Consider the following 19,116-nt stretch of genomic DNA (forward strand, 5'->3'; position numbering starts at 1 on the left):
GTAACAAAATGCACCGCTCACCAGTTACATCTGTCATACCGCCCACTGTGCCTCACTCATGCATGCATACATTCTGTGCATTCTGAATTCGCAGCCAGGTGGCTACATTCTCAACACAATCCCTTCTGCTTGTCTGGGATGAACTGTCATTGTCCATTACACCAAAGGGCTCGCCATCATCATTAATTAATATCCCCTTCCCAGAGGAGGGAGGATATTGCCCAGAGCTGTCAGACTCCGTATCATCATCCACTCCAGACAGATATACCAGGAACCATGTGTCTCAGACACACTCATCGCAGCTCTTTTGCTCCGGCCACCATCAAGCCTGCTGTCTTCTGTGACCTGCTCCACATGGTGCCCCTGGAGAATTTGTGCTCCTCAGGAATGACAGAATCTTAGGACACTTGTTTCTAGGATTCTCTTGCATGAACACATCCACCAGGCAAAAGTGGGAGTTTCGGGATAACATAAGGGTGAATTTGCTTAAACTGCAGGCTCAGGACTTGGTTTAGTAAATGGTGAACAGGTCCAAAGCCATCATCTGTTGATTCTGTTTATGTTGGCTTTTTCCCAGACCATTTTCTTCTTCCCGTCTGATCTCTTCTATAGGTATAGTCTAATATGATTTATGCTGCTCTCTAATGGGCTTCTATGTTATGGTTACTACTTGGCCACAATCAAATAGAAGCCTGAATGCTGATCTTTCTAGAGACACACAATAGTTTCTAGTTAAAAGATTGCACACTCTAGAATGCAGATCCTAATCCTGACACTTATGAGCTTTGTAATCTTATAAAAAATGATTGCATTTTCTCTGCCTCCATTTACTTATAAACAAGAGTGATGATTCCAGTCCCTGTGTCATAAAGTTAATATATAGATTGAATGAGATAATTTAAAAGCTTCTTTATAATGTATCTAAATGGTATCCCAAATATTATCTATTTACTGTGATCTTTCTTCAACAAAAATCACTACCCAGCATTTTTGCTCTGAGGCCAACTTTCCTGACTCACATCTTGACTCTTCATGAATGGGGTCCATGGCAATGGTTACCTCACATTGAGGGGAATTTTTGGTATTTCAATAACTAAACCATGTAAGATAGGGCCCCAACACTTTGTCCCCAACATTTCCCTATCTCAACACATACATACACATGGTTCTGGTGTAGAGAGAACCGCATTTGTTGTAAGGTTCCAAGGAGAGAGTAAATAAAATGATTATTTTTCATGAGAACTGTGCCTCCCTCTGCATTTCCCACATAGACTCACCAACAATACATATGCCTGATACACAGACTCATCACACAGTCATATTACACAGTTCACCTCGGCTAACATAATTTAAACAGCACATGAGAACAGCAGGTGATCAGCATGTAGAGGCCAAGAATGCATGTCATCTTCCTCTGTCACCCCCAAAACGTGAGCAGATGTGCATTCTATATATTCTATCTCTGTCACCCCCACCTGGCATGTTGCTCATCTCTCCTCCTTATTAATTCATTTATGGATTTTCTTACTTCTCATTTATCTCTAACCACTGATCATTCATTGTCATTCTACTGGGAAATTCATGCTGGATGGCTTTCAGCTTCCTGCTAGGCAGAACAATCAGCTTTAAGGAACACTTGTGCCAGGTTCCATGTCAGCCAATATTCTTTCTATCTAGGTAATCAGCCTATATGGCATTGCTGTTCTGATCACATCAATTTCAAATAAGTTTCTGTGAACTGCCAGGTTAGTAAAACAAAGCCTCTTCTTCCCCTGGCCCCAGGATGCAGAACGCCTTTACATAATGTAGTCCCACCACCGTTCAAAGTGAGGATAATAAGAGCCAGCAGCTTCCCTACAGTCAACTGAAAGGAGAGATGCAAAGGGAAAACACAAAGGTTACCAAAAAATGGCTGGCCGTGTTCAGAGTCACTCTGGTTCCTCTTCTCAGCCCCTGCCTGTTAGTAATTTTTGATTTCAGAAAACCATTCATGGAGACAGTTGCAAATAACAGGACATGACAAAGTCATTCTTGTTCAAATCTGTCATCTTTTCCATCATCAAGGGGCTGATTAAAATGTTCTCCATTTTGGCAGAAAATAAAATTAACCAGAGAAACCATTCCACATGGACTTAAAAAGAGGGAGAAGGTCAGCAGGAAGGAAAAACACCAGCTGAAAATCAGAAGATGTTTTCAAGAGAGCAGGGACAGATCCAAGGCCAGAGAAGCCAACTGGCTGATTAGTGTGGGACAGTTGAGTAGATTTAACACTCTCGAAGCAAGATATTTCCACTGTAAATACTGGATCAAAGCAAGAAAATGTGTGATATTTCAACAAAATACACTTAAAGTTTAAATGTTTATAAGACATTTACAAAAGAGGACTGAAATGTGGCCATTTACATTTGTTTATAAGAAAAGGTTCAGATGGTAAAGAATGTGCCTGCAATGCAGGAGACCCGGGTTCAATCCCTGGTTGGGAAGATCCCCTGGAGAAGGAAATGGCAACCCACTCCAGTATTCTTTCCTGGGAAATCCCATGGATAGAGAAGCCTGGAGGACTATAATCTGTGGGGTCACACACTCTGAGAAGAGTCAGACATGACTGAGCATGCATGCATGGCATAAGAAGACAACTTTGGTGATAAAGGATGGCATGTGGCCTTGCTAACTGCAATACATGAAGAAGTAGAGATTCTGAACAGTGGAAGTACATTGGGCATTTAAATAATATGGGATGGTTTTAAGATTATAAGACTAGAACATTGTTTTCAGGCTTAAACTCATTGGAATGTAATATTGATTATACTATCTATAATCAGTTGAGTATTGCTATATTTCAGGCACTGTTCACAGTACTTTAAGAAGATTAGCTTATTTCATCCTCAAAGAAATCCTATCAAGTAGATATTACATTTATCCCCTTATTTTAAACAAGGAGACTAAGGCTCAAAAGTTGTTGGATTTATCTCACGGAGATATATATATGGCATGGCCAGGATTTAAACCCAGCCTGCTTGACTCCAAAATTTACACCCTAAATTACAATTTTATCCAACATGAATTTAAAAGTAAATCACTAGAATACGTAAATGTTTTCCAGAATACATGTTCTGTTTGAGGCTGAGATATATGATACTATATTTATTGGGAACATGGGCAGGAAATGAAGTGGAAGAAATTTGTGACTGCATAAAAAGTTTGCAGGGTATTTTCCTAAATATATACACACAAACTATGTCCTACGCTGTCTACTGTAATTTCCATTACAAATACTTGAGCTCTGAGTTGTGCTTACAGTTTGCTAACATGCCTTTATACATACAGAGAAGTTTAGATACTAGAAGAAAATTCCCCAAAATACCTAAAGATGAAGGAATATAGAGAGCATTAAAAGAATTCCAATGATAGGTTTACGTTTCTTAAGTGAAATTGGCTTCTTTCTTTGACATAACTGGATATGATTCCCTTTCTACTCATCACACAAACAACTTATATTCTCTGAGCTTATCCTCAACCAAATGACAGTATCATTGCGACTGAACACATTTAAATCAGTTTTATAACTATTTTTCAATAGAATATAAATAGATGTTTGCACTTCCCAAATTCCAAATATGTTTTGTAATGGCTCATTATAACCCACTATGAATCCTTCATAGCACAAGACTGACGCATGGATAAAATCCGTCCTCAAATAGCAACTTTCTTTTACCTGACTCTACTTTAAATAGCCAGTAAAGTGTTGGTGTTTGTCATGAAAGCTAACTGAGCCAACACATGACTTTATTTTGAACCTGGTCCTTCTGAGAAAAAAAGGGTCAGAGTTCCCTTAAGGAAATCTGGTAAACTCTGCTTTTTGTTTCTCCTCCTTAGCCCTCTTTAGGAAAAGAAAGACATATGAATCTTATCTTATACATTGGACCCCTGAGAAGATGACAATCAGCCTGTAGAGGTTATGTAGTCAGAAAGGTCTTCAAGTCCAAGTGAGTGTCTTCTTTTCCCCCCCAATATTTAGCTACAATAATTTTCAAGTTTTAGTTTGTATTTGGGCATAGTTGATTAACAATGTTGTGTTAATTTCACATGTACAGCAACGTGATTCAGTTACACATATATGAAGGATAGATTGAGAGTTTGGGATTGACAAGTACACACTGCTGTATTTAAAATAGGTAACAAACAAGGATCTACTGTATAGCACAGGGAACTCTGCTCAATATTCTGCATGAACTAAATAGGTAAAGCATTTGTCAAGGGATTGTGTTCTGATGCAACGCAAAGATGTTCTCTTAGTTCTTTCTTTTGAGACATAAGAGAACACTGCCCGTCACTTCTTTGCTCCACCCCTGACATCTATCAGTCCTTTAAGACTATTTTCAAACTTCATACTAGGCCCACTCTTATTCAAACCTTTTAATTACCTAACTGCTTCCCCAGATACTTTCCAAGTCCTCTGGACTTGGTCAACAAAGAATCCCTCCCAGAGATGTCTTGTGAATTGCAAATTGACCAATATAAATGTTCTGCAATCCCTTCCCTCTCCCAAACAGACTGAGGCCACGTAAGGAACTAGTCATTAAAATGACTGAGGGAAGGGCCAACCCATGGCCTTCAACTGCCGGTCAAAGCTCTGCAGTGGCGGAAGACCACACATGCCTTGTGACATACCTCATAGAGGTCGATCATGACGTTGCCCTCAGGGCCTCTGCTGCTCTGGACATTCTCTAAGGCCAGGGTGAAGTAGACTCCACGTGTGTCTGAGATGTAGAGGTTGTACGTGTCATTCTGGTTCCACTCTTGGACTGCTGCAAACACTTGGTTCTCATCCGTGCTGATGACATGCATGTCCTAAGGAAAGACACAGGGAAGGGGAGAGGAAGAACATTTTATACGTGCCCCTGGCATGTATCCACAGGATGTGAAGATGAGGAACACCAGGACAGGCACGTAGGTAGCGTGAGGGAAGATAGAGATTTTCTTTTTGTGTATCTGTGAAATAACAATTAGTTGAGTGTTAGTCACATATTTCCTTTGTCACTTACAAGGTAAGGTCAACAGAAAATAAGACAGAGAGATGCTTGGTAGCTCAGTTACAATATAATTGCCTCATTAGATACTTTGAAAGATAATTTCTCAAAGATGTATGACTTTGGAGAATCAGGCATCCTGATAAATTTGCAAAACACAGAGTACATGCTCAGAAGGCATATACGGGACAGAATGAGGGACAGAGAGAAAACAGACAAGCTTTGCCTCTCTCAGTGTGGTCTATGGAACAGCAGCATGACCATCACCCATAAGACGTTTAGACACACAGAACCTGAGGCCTCACCTGTCAGATAGAAACCTGGATTTTAATAAGATCCATGGATGGATAATATGCACATCCAAGTTTGAGAAGCACTTCCCTAAGGCTCAGCAAGCCCTAGAAATCCCAGAGGAAAAATGTTTACCTGAGACCCCAGAGTACTAACCTTCAGGTTAATGAGCACTCCAGGTCTTAGCTTATCTAAACATGTACCCTGAGAAGTTCAGCAGGAAACCTTAAATAAAAGAAGGAAAAACACTCTGCATAATTGATGATGTTTTCAGCCTCTGGTTGTCCTGGAAGATAGAAACAAGGCAGAGGTAATGAGAGGCAGTGAGCAGAACCCCTGGGGTGGCGGTTCTGAATCCTTTCTCCCCGACTTCTGACCCAGAGGAGTAGGTGTTCAGAGAGAGGCTGACACAGACCAGGGCTTGCTGTCTCAGACCAAGGCCTGCCGTCTCCCTCAAGGATGCCAGCTCATTGCTCTCAGCAATCTTTCCCCCTTCACCCAAGGTGGTACATATCAGTATCACTTTAAAAACCCCAAATCAAAACAAAACATAACAGAATTGCACATAAGCCTAAAGGTAGAAGAACAACCTGAAAAGATCCTTGGCCTTTGTGTAGCTCAGTGCTCAGACTCTCCAAGAGGAATCATCCATTCTCCTTGAAAGGCTTCAGGACATCCGTCAGTCTTCCTTGACAACAATTCCAATTCTACCTAACTTGTAAATTTCTCATTGTAACCTCTGCCCATATTCTCTCAATCAGTCAGTCAGCAGTCAGCTTCAAGTCTGTTTTAGACACAGAGGAATGAGCCTCTCATTGTTGATCATAGTGAACTCACGTGATTCTAGAAGGAAGACGTCCTTACTCAAAGGGTTTCATGTTCCTGACCCCTTTTCAGACCTTACTGCCATACTCTGGAGTCTGATTGCAATTTTATAGGAATAATCCAGAGTCAGGAGCCCACCAGTGAATCCTGCCCATGGATCCAAGGTGGTCAATAATGTAAAGTGAGGTTTGGTATAAAAGCTGCCCAATGCATGATTTACTTAAGTACATTTTATTTTTCTTATGTACATTTCTTCTGGCAATGGTAGCTTGATGTTCTTTGAAAAACATTCTCATCCCTCTCAGACAAATTTCCCTCTATGCTCAGTCTTTGCTACTTTCTCCCACCTTCAGCATCAGAAGTGATCTTGCAAGCCTAGCATTCAGGGAACGCTGATTGTTGGATTGGCAATGGACATTCCAGCCAAGCAAACTTAAGACATGATTCTAGAATGACTGTGAATTACTACACAGAGAGAGAAACTATATTTCACTGTTAGTTCGCAAGCAGTCAGAATAAAAAATAAAATCTAGATCTGTTTGAGACATATCTTGCAGGTAGAGGATAAGCCAATCCAGAAAAAAAAAAGTAGGTTCAAAAGGTAAAGAGAGATGGTTCAAATTCTGTGACACTCTTGGAGTCTCTGAATGTGGATACCTAAGAAGTCTGGCCATGTGTGAACTTGTTAGAGAGGACAATAAAGCAAAATGATTGAAAGAATGGTCTTTAAATAAAGCTAAGTTCAAATCCTAGCTCTGAAATTTAGCTGTGTGAACAGAACTTTGTGCCTCAAAATTTCTACCTGCAAACTAGAGATAATAGCATGCCCTTCATGGAGTTGAATGGATTAAATCAGTTAGTAAGTATTAAGCATTTAACAAACAGTGCCTGGAACCATACATGCTAGCTATTTTTAGTTACACAAACCCTAAATCTCCTTTGTTGATTAAGCCAGGTTGATTTGGCCTTTCTGTTCATTGCAAATATTAGGGTATTGAAATATTATATTTATATATATTATATATACACTAATACACTTAATAAAAAAGTGGTTCACCCACATGTTTTTTGTTTTTGTTTTTTTTCCTAATGGAAGCAATTAACTGTGGAAATTAGCCCAAGGGTCATTCATCCATGGAGGGCCAATTGTTTCCCATTTCCTACAAGACAAATATCAACATCCTTACACTAGCATTTAGAACTTTGAAACAACTACTCCCAATTCATGTTTCCTTTCTTGTCAGCGGGTATAGCACCATCCCTGAGTTCCAGCTGAAATATTTCAGCACTAACCCGAACATCACATAACTAATTCCCACCTCTGTCTTTGGAGTGAATCAGTGCCCTCGTGAACCTCTGAGGTCTGGGCCACAAATACACGAAATACACGACGTATTAAATAATCTTAGGGGCCAGAGTAAATCATCTGTATTATCCCAGCCCACTTAAACTTGTCCTTGGTAGATGTGGAAGAGAAAACATGGATGCTTTTAAATGTTTAAGTGACTTAGAGAACTATTCACAGAACTATGGCTGATTCATGTTGATGTATGTCAGAAACCAACACGACGTTGTAAAGCAATTATCCTTTAATTAAAAATCAGTTAATTAAAAAACAACAGATTAAATGGTCATCACCAGATAAGGGCCAAGGACAGATCTCTTTCTCCAAATACAATCTAGTTTTATTGAATAGACTGTTTAAAAATGACAGATGACATTGGTCTTAAATATTTTAACTGAAACCGATGACATATTTAAATACCATCTTTCCTTTTCTTGTCTACATCCACTTATATCAGGAAAACATGCTATTTCGCCCAAAATGGCACTTCATGTTGAAAGCTCATACTGAGACACAAAATTTTAGACCAAGAAGTGAACTCTGAGATCTTTTAGAGCATTTCCCAATGTCCATTCGATAGGGCATCAATATTGTTGGATTTTAATAGTTTTTTTTTTTAATGGATCCCTTTGTAAAATGTTTTGATGAATGCAAATTATACAGCTTTCTTGCTCACAGGACATCCTAGAACCTTTAAATACTGGTGAGCTTGTTAGTCTCCAGACAAAGAGCATGGAATGGAGTTTATTTCCTTTTTTAAACTTTCAATCATAAACCAAATTTTCATGAAGCATCTCTAAAGGCATTTTATTGAATAACACATTTGAGAAAATATTATTTTGAATCTAAGCTCTGTATGTAAAAAAAGAAGAAGAAAAAAAAAAAACAAAAACAGAGAAATTGATAAACCAGCCCAAGGTTCAGAGCAGGTGAGTGACAGATCTAGGTCTGGAATTAGGGTCTCTCGCTGTGAATCAAGCAGCCTTTTCATCACCCACACCCGAGTTCACATCGATCTTCTCCAACACAGACAACTAGATCCATACTAATAATAATATTACCTTGCTTTTATAGAGTATCTGTCCTCCAAAATGCTCAAAGCACTTTCATATGTATTGCCTCATTTATCTCACTTGAGTAGCTCAGAATGAGCTCCAAGTATGTTAAGGGAGGAAAATGGTCACTAGCTCTCCTTCTGCTGGGCCTCAGGCTCTTAATTGTAACAGCAATATTAAAATCTCCCCACCCCTGCTTTCCGATCATCTTTGCCATTGTATTATTATTTTTTTTAATACAGCTCAGGTTAACCTCAGTCTTTTCAGAGCTGATGCAATGGAAGGGGATTTCTAAAGAAAATCTGAGCATGGAAGTGCTGTCTTTTGTCTCCATTCTTTCAGTGAGCATGGAGCTTTGCTCCTTTCCTGCTGCAGCAGGAAAAGGTTTGATAGCAGGTCATGAAACATACACATCTTGGCCATGGATCACTCCACCCAAGCTGAGGCTTCTCTTTGAAGGCGTAATGGGATTGTAATGAGGCATCTCTTTGCCTTAAATAATAAACACCTACTTGGACCAAATAATACATTCATTTGCTGTAGTGGCTCTGATTTTTCTGGGAACAAGCTAAATTAATCACCACATTCTAACCTCAGACCTCGGATGAGGCTGAGTAATGGAAAATGCTCATCCGGGACAGTGGAGTGGGGGTGGGGGTGGGGGTGGGGGTGCAGATAGCCAATTTAGGCTCAAAGTAAAACTCTTTCCAGATTGGCACGTTACCACTGGGCGCGATAATCCACAGTGATTGGTGGGATGGCTATGAAAAAGCAATGGAAAGTATGCATTTCCTAACACCAGCCAAGGGACCAAAGTGATTTCTTTGATTTTAAACTACCATTTCTGAGACAACTTAGATCAATGGGACTTTTTCTTTGGACGCTACTCAGTGTATAAAAATCTGGGGGAGTGGGAGGTGCTGCTCCCTTTTAGTTATAGAATCTATTAATTTATTTTGAGAGTAGAAGAGTATAATACAAGGAATGCTGGTCTGGGAGTCCAGAGACTTATATTTTAGCCTTGATTCTGCAGCAAGTAGCATTTAGTTTAGCTGAAACTTATTCCACTCACAAAGTATATTCCCAAGAAAAAGTAAACAAGAGATGAGTGGCTCAGATATGCTGTTTCCTGATTTGGTCCCAATTCCCACATGCCTCTTGAACAGAAGCATCTCACTGCATTGAGTGTATTCTTGTTTTTAAAGGTGTAAATCTTGCAAGCCAACTACTTCATTTGTCAGTCAATCAAAGTCAGAAACTTATTTCAGTGCTCAAGGGAAACAAAGCAAAAGAAATAAAACCACCAGCTCTGTTGAACTTACCAAGATAACATGATCAACTCCCTCATGGACCTCCCTAAAAGATTACCAAGGGAAATTTTAACAACACTAAATTTTTCTTTTACTGACTTTACCCAATTCTCATCTAAGGCACAACTCCAATGTTGTGTTTGTCTTTTTGTAAAATGCTATGTATGCATGCTATGCTAAGTCGCTTCAGTCGTGTCTGACTCTGTGTGACCCCATGGACAGATAGTTCAAGCTAAATCACGAGTGAGGAGCATTTAAACATATACAGGCACAGGCATACAGTTCTGGGCAATTACCACTGTTATTAATCTCTTAGCAGCTGAAAATAGTAACTACTCACATGGAAATAGTTTTTTGAAGTTAACAGCATAATTTAATGTGTTATTATCTCTAATGGGCTGAGGTTTACAGCTCACCTTTCACTACGCTAGGGTTAGGGGCAGAGTGATGGCCAAGAAGAATTCTGCCTGGAGAAGCCACTGGCTTTCCTGGGAGAGAAGACCTGCAGTGCCCTTGTGCCGGATCTATCACAGGGCCCCTGGGCAGGAAGCTGGTATTGGTCCAAGAGACCATATTACAAACTCAGCAATAAAAACACAAGACACAGAGTTATGAAAATACAATTGAAAAGAAGTTATTGATGCTCCTTGTTCAACCAAAGATTTCAAAGCTGAGCTGCATTTAAACCTACACTCTTCCCTTCTTATAACCACATACATCTTCCTTGTTTTACGATCAACACACCCACCTGTCAGAATGGCTATCATCAAAAAGCTCCAAAGGATTAGCAAGGATACAGAGAAAAGAGAACCCTAGTATACTGTTGGTGGGAATGCAAATTGGCGTAGTCACTGTGAAGAATAATATGGCGGTTCCTCAGAAAACTAAAAATAGAACTACCATATGATCCAGCAATTTCACTGCTGGGTATATAGTCAAAGAAAACAAAACACTAATTAAAAAAGATAAATGCACCCAAATATATATATATATATAACTACACATATGCATGTGTGTGTACACATATGTATCCCATTATACATATCAATCGGAGAAGGCGATGGCACCCCACTCCAGTACTCTTGCCTGGAAAATCCCATGGACGGAGGAGCTTGGTGGGCTGCAGTCCATGGGGTCGTGAAGAGTCGGACACGACTGAGTGACTTCACTTTCACGTTTCACTTTCATGCATTGGAGAAGGAAATGGCAGCCCACTCCAGTGTTCTTGCCTGGAGAATCCCAGGGATGGGGGAACCTGGTGGGCTGCCATCTATGGGGTCGCACAGAGTCGGACACAACTGAAGCGACTTAGCAGCAACATACATATCAATATACGATGGAATATTAGTCATAAAAATGGATGAAATATTGCCTTTTGTGACAATGAGGATGGACCAAAAGAGAATTATGCTTATGAAATAAGTTAGAGAAAGACACATTCTCTGCTATAGCTTATATGTGGAATCTAAAAAATAAGGCAAACAAATGTACGTAACAAAAGAGAAGCAGACTCACAGATACAGAGAACAAAATAGTGGTTACCAGTGGGGAAAAGGAATGGTAAAGGGGATAGATAAAGGTATGAGATTAAGAGACATAAACTACGACGTATAAAATAAATAAGGGTATATTATACAGTATGAGAAAATATAGCCATTATTTTATAATAACTTTAAATGGAGTATATAACCTAGAAAAAATATTGACTCACTATGTTGTACACTTGAAGCTAATATAATACTGCAAATAAACTATACTTCAATAATTTTTTTTTTAATGAAGACGCATTTCAGTGGTTGTTGCTAGAAAAAAAGGCACGATGCATTTAACAATTTACTGCCACTTAAAATACCACAGTGGCAACAAGACCGCAAATCCGCAACTTTGAGCGCCTAAGTAAGTTTCACTTCCACTAGGTGGCGCTCCGTATTAACACAGTTCTTCAGTGTTTATAGAGAGACAGCCTGGGGATGTGAGCTGTTGGGAGTCTCTTGTCTGCCTCTATTTTCAAAAGAGTATGTTTTGGGGAAAGTTTAAAAAATTAGCTGTGTCGCTGAACCCTAAAGACAACTAGTCTCATAAGTTCCACTGGGAGGGAAAGCAAAGGTCAGAAGCTGTATCACCGTATCTGTGATACAGTGACTGTATCACTTTATAAATAATAACAGGTCAGAATATACATGTATCATACCTGTTGCTCTGATATACTGTGTTTCCAAAGCATAGTTTCTGTTTTGCTAAAAACCAATACATACCACTTGGCAAGCAAAAGCAAATCAGTTATCAGTGTACTCAGATGTCCCTGTAGTAAGAATTACAAAGAATCAGAGAGAGAGGAAAAGAGGGATATGAGAGGGAGGGACCACCGACAGAGAAAGGAAGATGGTGAGATTGGCAAAAAAGAATATAAGTGAATTTGAGAAATGGAGATGGGGAATTTAAAAAAAAATAACTACAAGGGACTGAAAGGGTCCTTGGGAAAAAGAATAGGTACTGAAATAGAGGAGCTGATTCAGGCCGTACCTTGGGCAAAGCATATTTGGGGAGCTTCATCTGGGCAAACGCATTCCTTCGGTAGGACACGTAGTAATGTGGCCGTCCCCCTGATGTCAGCTGCAACGTAAGCACAAAGGTGGTAAAAGGAGTCACTACCAGTTACGGGTCACAGAAGAACAGTCCCTGCCCGGAAGGGGGAGGTGCCAGCGCAACAGCGCGAGTGGCTGCTGCGGGCAAGTGCAAAGCACTGGCATCCAGTTCCAAAACAACCCGGTGTATGTGAGTTGGTCAGAGGCCCAAACTGAACCCGCTTGACAGAAATACAATTCTTCGACTTGCCTTGTGGCTCAGAAGTCAGGAAAGAATTTTGGTTATTTTTCTTTTAACTGACACAAGCCTGAGAGTATATTGGATCAGAGCCCCTCAGCAACCCAGCTCTCTCTAGCCCCAAGACTGTGACCACACAAACAGGTCCCCGTGCCATATCAAAAGGGAATGGGCCAGGGCACACAGTGGCAGGACCGGCGCCCCCATCTCCGGGTTCTAAATCATTCTCGATCTCCCCCTCCCGGAAGAGAATGGTGCGCTACTGCCCCAGGTCCGTCCAGGATGTACAGCCCAAAGAACCCGGTGGGTCTGAGGGAGGGGGAAGAGCAGGGTGGTCTCCATCTCAGTTGAGCACCATGAATGAGGTGTCAGGGCTGCACTGCCAAACTCTCCCTTAATCCACCTTTAATGAGATATTATTGACACATAACGTATGCAGTTTTAAAGTGTACAATATGATTTGATGCATACATATTATGAAATGTTTACCACATATAAGGTTAGCAATCACCTCCATCTTTTCATTTAATTAAGATTGTATGTGTGTGTGTCTGTGTGTATGTTGATAACATTTCAGACTTATTCTCTTAATGATTTTCAAGTATATAATATAGTATAGCCTCCATGCTGTATACTATATCCCCAGAACTTATAGCTAGACACGTATACCCTTGACCAGCATCTCCCCATTTCCCTAGCTTCTGAAAACCACCATTTTACTCTCAGTTTCTCTGGATTCCTGTTGCCACTCTTAACTCATATAAACACCTGGAGTTTGAAGTCAGTTGGTTTGCATACTCAGAATGTCAACAAATGCTCTGTGTGAATTTTCATCAGACACATAAAAATGTGACTGGAAAGTTATCATATTCACCATGATGTGGCCAGCTCTCTCTTAGTCCTAGAGATGGGTTATATATTCATAGCGGCCTGGGTAAAAATATATATGAAACTCTAAATGCACACTTGATTCTCATTTGTAAGTCATATATGTGGATTATAAACTGTTAATAGAAAACAGGAAAGGTCCCTGGAAGCACCACTGATGGAGAAATGAATTATATATAGAACCAATATGGGTAACCATTTTCCATTTTAGTGTCACTTGATAATTTGATGCTGAAGTTATCAGAGTGCTCATTACTCATTTTCCTGAAGAAAAAAGGAAGTGTGTGTGTGTGTGTAATTGTGAAATAGTTTAAAAGTACAAGGAATTTGAACATTTGCTTTTCGATATTTGGGATCAAATATTCTAAATTATAACTTCTTGTCCAAGTACATATAGTAGTGTCTAGAATGTCTCAATCATAGTGAAATTGTATGTATGTAGTGTATTATATATAAACTATTTAGCAATAGTAACTTTGTCAATTTTAACATGAAAAGCAACAACTGAGTTTTTAAATGTTTTGTCCAAACAAGTTTAAAGTTTTATTAACTGCAAAAAGAAACAAAGGATACTTGTTCCTTCTCTCTTCTAATTGCTCCTGAACCCACAGTTTCTCAAATTGTTCTCTACTCTCTCTGGAAGTGAAAAACCCACCTGAATGTCTCATCTAAATTCTCTTGATCCTAATCACAGCAGTGTCTGACAATAATGGCTGATTACTGGCTCTGCCGCCCACCACCTCCAGCCACCCCACAGCTTATTACCACCTGGCTCTCTATTTTTAAGGTAGGTTCAGAAGAGGGGGCTTGTTGGCTGACTGCTCTAGGAAGAGACTGACATATCTGCTCAGTCCTATTGACAACTGAAGGGAGCCTCTTTGGAACACAGAATGTGACGAGGATGAATACAAGTGTGCTTAGTTCTGGAGACAACCTGAGTATTCAGAGCAGTGTCCCCAGGACCCCGTTTTGACACATGCCCAGACACTGCCCCAAGGAAGTGAAACAGGAGGGAAGAGGACAGGGCAGAACCTTTAAAAGAATGACACGTCATAGGACATGGCAAAGACGGATTAGAACCAACTGGGTCCAAGATGCGGGAAGATTCTGTTTCCAAGGCACTGTGAGCTGCATTATACACTCACTGTACTAGTTAGCACGCTAAAAGACATGTCAACCAGTGCCATGACAGTTCTGAGGGCAAGCATGAAAGGTCGAAAAGTCCTGGAAATGCCTGCCTCTTCCCCAAAATAACTGGAATAATCCTCCCACTGATTAGCCTATGAAATTACCCAGGCTGTAAAAACTAACTGCCGTACTTTTAAACTCTCACTAGCCCTCTGAGATGGCCCACACTCTATGGACTGTGTTTCTCTCCAAATACATCCACTTCTTACCAACTACTTTATCTCTGAATTCTTTCACTAAGAAGCAGTAACTTCAAATTCACAGGCAATAGAAGGAATTACTATTCTGTTAGTATAGAAACTTCAACTTGATAATGTTCCTTTTGTTAAAAAAAAAGAATGCCTTTGCTTCTTTCTCTATTGTTCTTCAGGGAGGGCAAGCAGGTGAAGGGGCTGCATTAGAAGCAGGGAAGGGAAATGTCTTTGAGCCAATCAGCGGAAGCAGATCTTTCATACCTGAACAAACACATAATCGTCCTGGACAATCAGAGAGTCTGGGTCGATGTAGCCTGGGAAAGGTTTATTTCTGTTGGCCTCTGTGCAGTTCTGCATTCGGCATGTTAGGTATTGTGAATCTGAAAAAAAAAAAAAAAGAAAAAGAAAAAGAAAAAAATGCGGGTGGGGTGATCTACACACAGTATATAGAGTCAGAGTAGACATTTCTGTTTCTCTTGCCATCTGCAGTTCCTTCAACAAACCTCACATTCTCTATTAACCACATTACTGTTGTTATAATCATTGTTTAAATTTTCATGATTATTTTACTCACTTGCTATCAACACCACCACCACTATTTTCCAGTGCCTCCACCAACTCTTGTCATCCTAGAATACTAAATTCTGTTAGCTAATTTTTTTTCCTTCCAAACCAAACTGAAAAAAAAAAAATTCAAAAGCTGGCAATAATACTTGTGCTTTTTTAGTTATTTTCTTTCCTTATTAATAGGATTCACTGCCATACTCTGATAAATAGGGAAACACACAAACATACATGCAATCATTGGTCATCTCATGCTAGAAGTACCCTGTTATAAACAATACAGCCCTATGTCAAGGTAAAGGTTTTTCTTCTATTACTAATTGGAAATAAAACAGAATTGAGAAGAGCTTCCATACTCAGAAACATTGCTCTCATTTTATATTTGAGTAAACTAAGACCCTGGAGAAGGAAATGGCAACCCACTCCAGTGCTCTTGCCTGGAGAATCCCAGGGACAGAGGAGCCTAGTGGGCTGCCGTCTATGGGGTCGCACAGAGTCAGACAGGACTGAAGCGACGCAGCAGCAGCAGCAGCAGCAGCAGCAGCAGCAGCAGCAGCAGCAAACTAAGACCCTGCCTCTCACCTGAGACCAGAGCAGGTGATAAACATACCAGTAAAAATGGCTTTTAACAGATTTGACCCCTGCTGCTGACAGTATTAATATATTGTACCAGGGAGGCTGTCTGTTTTTCAGCCACAACTGTTCTGCACTCTCTATGAATCAGACGTCACTCAGAACTCCCTTTGCAGAGCTCCTGAATACATTCAAACCTTCCATCAGTGCTGCCTCAACCTCCCCTCACACTAATCTCTTCTCTCTAAGTGATTCTTCCAAGCTGACCTAAAATATGTTTAGAAATTTGGCCACATTTTCTACCACTTAAGAGGCTTACATTTATACCCTCTGTTCTAAAGGCTTCTCCCCAGGTTGTTCTCTAACAAAGGTCTAGATTTCAGCTTACTGTTATTTCTAGGGGTCTCCTATGATTGCTTTTCAATAATACTCCATCCTGTTAATTCCCTTCATGGAACTTATCACAATCTAAAGTGAAAGTAAAGTGGCTCAGTCGTGTCCGTCTCTCTGCGACCCCATGGGCTGTAGCCTACCAGGCTCCTCTGTCCATGGGATTTTTCCAGGCAATAGTCCTGGAGTGGATTGCCATTTCCTTCTCAAATCAGCACATAGTACATAATAAATAAATATTCTTTGGAACATGGCACTTTACTGGAATATATCTTTTTGAACAAAAAAGGAAATTATTTTACCTTTTTTTTTTGATGTTTAACGAATGGGTGAGTTTGATTTTAGGACATACAAAGATGTATGAAGAAATACACTCCTCCAAATGGAGAAATAAGGACATGATTATTTACATGAAATGGGGGTAGGCAATTGTACGCTGAGTTGGATATAAGGATTCACTAATGACTTCCCTGGAGAAAGCAATGGCACCCCACTCCAGTACTCTTGCCTGGAAAATCACATGGACAGAGGAGCCTGGTAGGCTGAAGTCCATGGGGTTGCTAAGAGTCGGACACGACTGAGCGACCTCACTTTCACTTTTTACTTGCATGCATTGGAGAAAGAAATGGCAACCCACTCCAGTGTTCTTGCCTGGAGAATCCCAGGGATGGGGGAGCCTGGTGGGCTGCTGTCTATGGGGTCGCACAGTGTCGGACACGACTGAAGCGACTTAGCAGCAGCAGCAATGACTTCCTTGAAGGACATTTCTAGCACTGCTGCTTCTAAGAAGCTTCAGTTGTGTCCGACTCTGTGCGACCCCATAGACAGCAGCCCACTGCTTTTACTTAAAGTTCAGGTCAGTCGCTCAGTCGTGTCCGAATCTGGGCAAACCTGTACTCTACAAGCAGTGCCAGTAGGGGGCGACATGCACATTTGCTCCAACTGACCAATGGCTGACAGTTGCCGATAAGCTCTAAGGACAGGGAAGGAGGAGAGCTTTATTCAGCCTTCCTTTATCCTGCCGCCTTGTGTGGGGATGGAAATAGCTCTCAAGTATGTGTTTTAACTCATCTAGTCCTCCAAAGAACGACTAAAGAAAAGGCTTCTACTCTCCCTTCCCCATCTACTTTTTTAGACATTCTTATATTAATTATAATTATAATATATAAATTATAAATATATATTATAATTATATTAAATATATTTATATTTTAGAATTATAATAATTATAAAATTTATATAAATAATTACACAATATATAAATGTATATAATTTTAATTATTAATTATATTAACTTTAATTAATAAAGTTTCATTTTAGGACATAATTTATGATCTTCATCTCTGAAGAGAATTTCTGGGGCTCATCTCTTCCCAGAACATTTCTCTTCGTGGGACACAAAATCTTCACCTCGCCATTTCATACCCCATCAGACCCTTGCATAGCTTTCAGTTGACTTCCGCCTTGCAGAAGGCAGCTCAGGATCCTAGAAATGGAGACGGGCATCTGTGAGACCTGGGTGTGAGTTCTGCCGTGGTCACTCCCTAGTTGCATCACTCAAAGAACACCGCTTCACCTCCCTGAGTCTCATCACTGTCATTTCTCAAATGAGGATGCCAGTGTCAACTATCTTATAGTCTGGTTCTAAGAATTAACGGAAATAATATATATGCTAAATGTTTTGAAACTCAGAAGTTGTACAAAAACTATAATGTGTCTATTTTCTCTTCTGCAACCTTTCACAATGATTAAATCGTGTTGGGGCACATTGTAGGTCCTTTAAAAAACTGAATTTGAGTATTCCAGTTATAGTTCACTATTGATTACTGTTGGTGACCAGTCCAATACTCATTCCTCCCTACCTCTTTGCCAGAAAAGCCAATGTGGATCTGGTGGCTCATCTTTCTCCCACGTCACTCAGAAGCTCTGATATGCAGAGAGTAATTCTCTTGGGTCTGTGTTTACTCCAAGTCCTCCTACTCCACCTACATCATGTGCTGTTAAATCCAGTTCTAGTAAAGAAGAAGTTATAAGGGGCTACAGGGAGGCATAGCAGAAAACCTTCTTCTGCCCCCATACAACACTGTGTCAATATGTCTGGAAGTGCTCTAGGCTTTCTGTGCATGGAGGAGTCTTACAGTTGAGCTTCCACAATGAATATGACAAAGAGATGGAAAGGGCCCATTCCCTGATGACATCACTGAGCGTCTGACTGTGCTGAACCCCGAGCCGCCCTTTCTCATGCTTCTTGTTACATGAGATAATGAATGAAAACAGTCTGAATCAAAGGTTCTGACTGAGGAAGTCTCCGGCTTCCAATTACAAATACAACTTTCCAATTAGAATTCGTAAGACTGCCACCTCCTGAGGATTTCTTGATGAGTACACTGTGCTTGTTTTATTTGTAGTGTTGTCTAATAATTTCTTTCTTAAGATTTCAACTTTCTCTTCAAAGGTCCCTGAACAAACATAAGATGGAAAATATAAAAATAAACTCTTTATATTTATAACTTAACTATATGGAAATTATGAATCTGAGGGATTTGGGGAGAAATTAAAAGGATAGGGAAACTAATATTTGCTGTGCATTTATGTGCCAAGTACTCTAAAGCATGTTCACATTCATTTGGTACACTTAAT

At 40.1% G+C, this 19,116-nt stretch overlaps 1 protein-coding gene across 5 annotated transcripts in view; it reads right to left on the reverse strand.

Annotated features, from left to right (window-relative positions):
* Window positions 1-19,116, reverse strand: part of SORCS1 (sortilin related VPS10 domain containing receptor 1) — a 579,121-nt gene that overhangs the window by 123,163 nt on the left and 436,842 nt on the right. For all 5 annotated transcript variants that reach the window (XM_055560720.1, XM_055560719.1, XM_055560721.1 and 2 more), the window contains 3 exons: window positions 15,211-15,329; window positions 12,380-12,469; window positions 4,672-4,851 (listed from right to left, as the gene is read on the reverse strand). In XM_055560720.1, the coding sequence (XP_055416695.1) occupies window positions 4,672-4,851; window positions 12,380-12,469; window positions 15,211-15,329 (389 nt within the window). The remainder of the gene's footprint in view (window positions 1-4,671; window positions 4,852-12,379; window positions 12,470-15,210; window positions 15,330-19,116) is intronic.

This window comes from Bubalus kerabau, chromosome 22, assembly GCF_029407905.1.
Source record: "Bubalus kerabau isolate K-KA32 ecotype Philippines breed swamp buffalo chromosome 22, PCC_UOA_SB_1v2, whole genome shotgun sequence".
NCBI classification, from domain to species: Eukaryota; Metazoa; Chordata; class Mammalia; order Artiodactyla; family Bovidae; genus Bubalus; species Bubalus kerabau.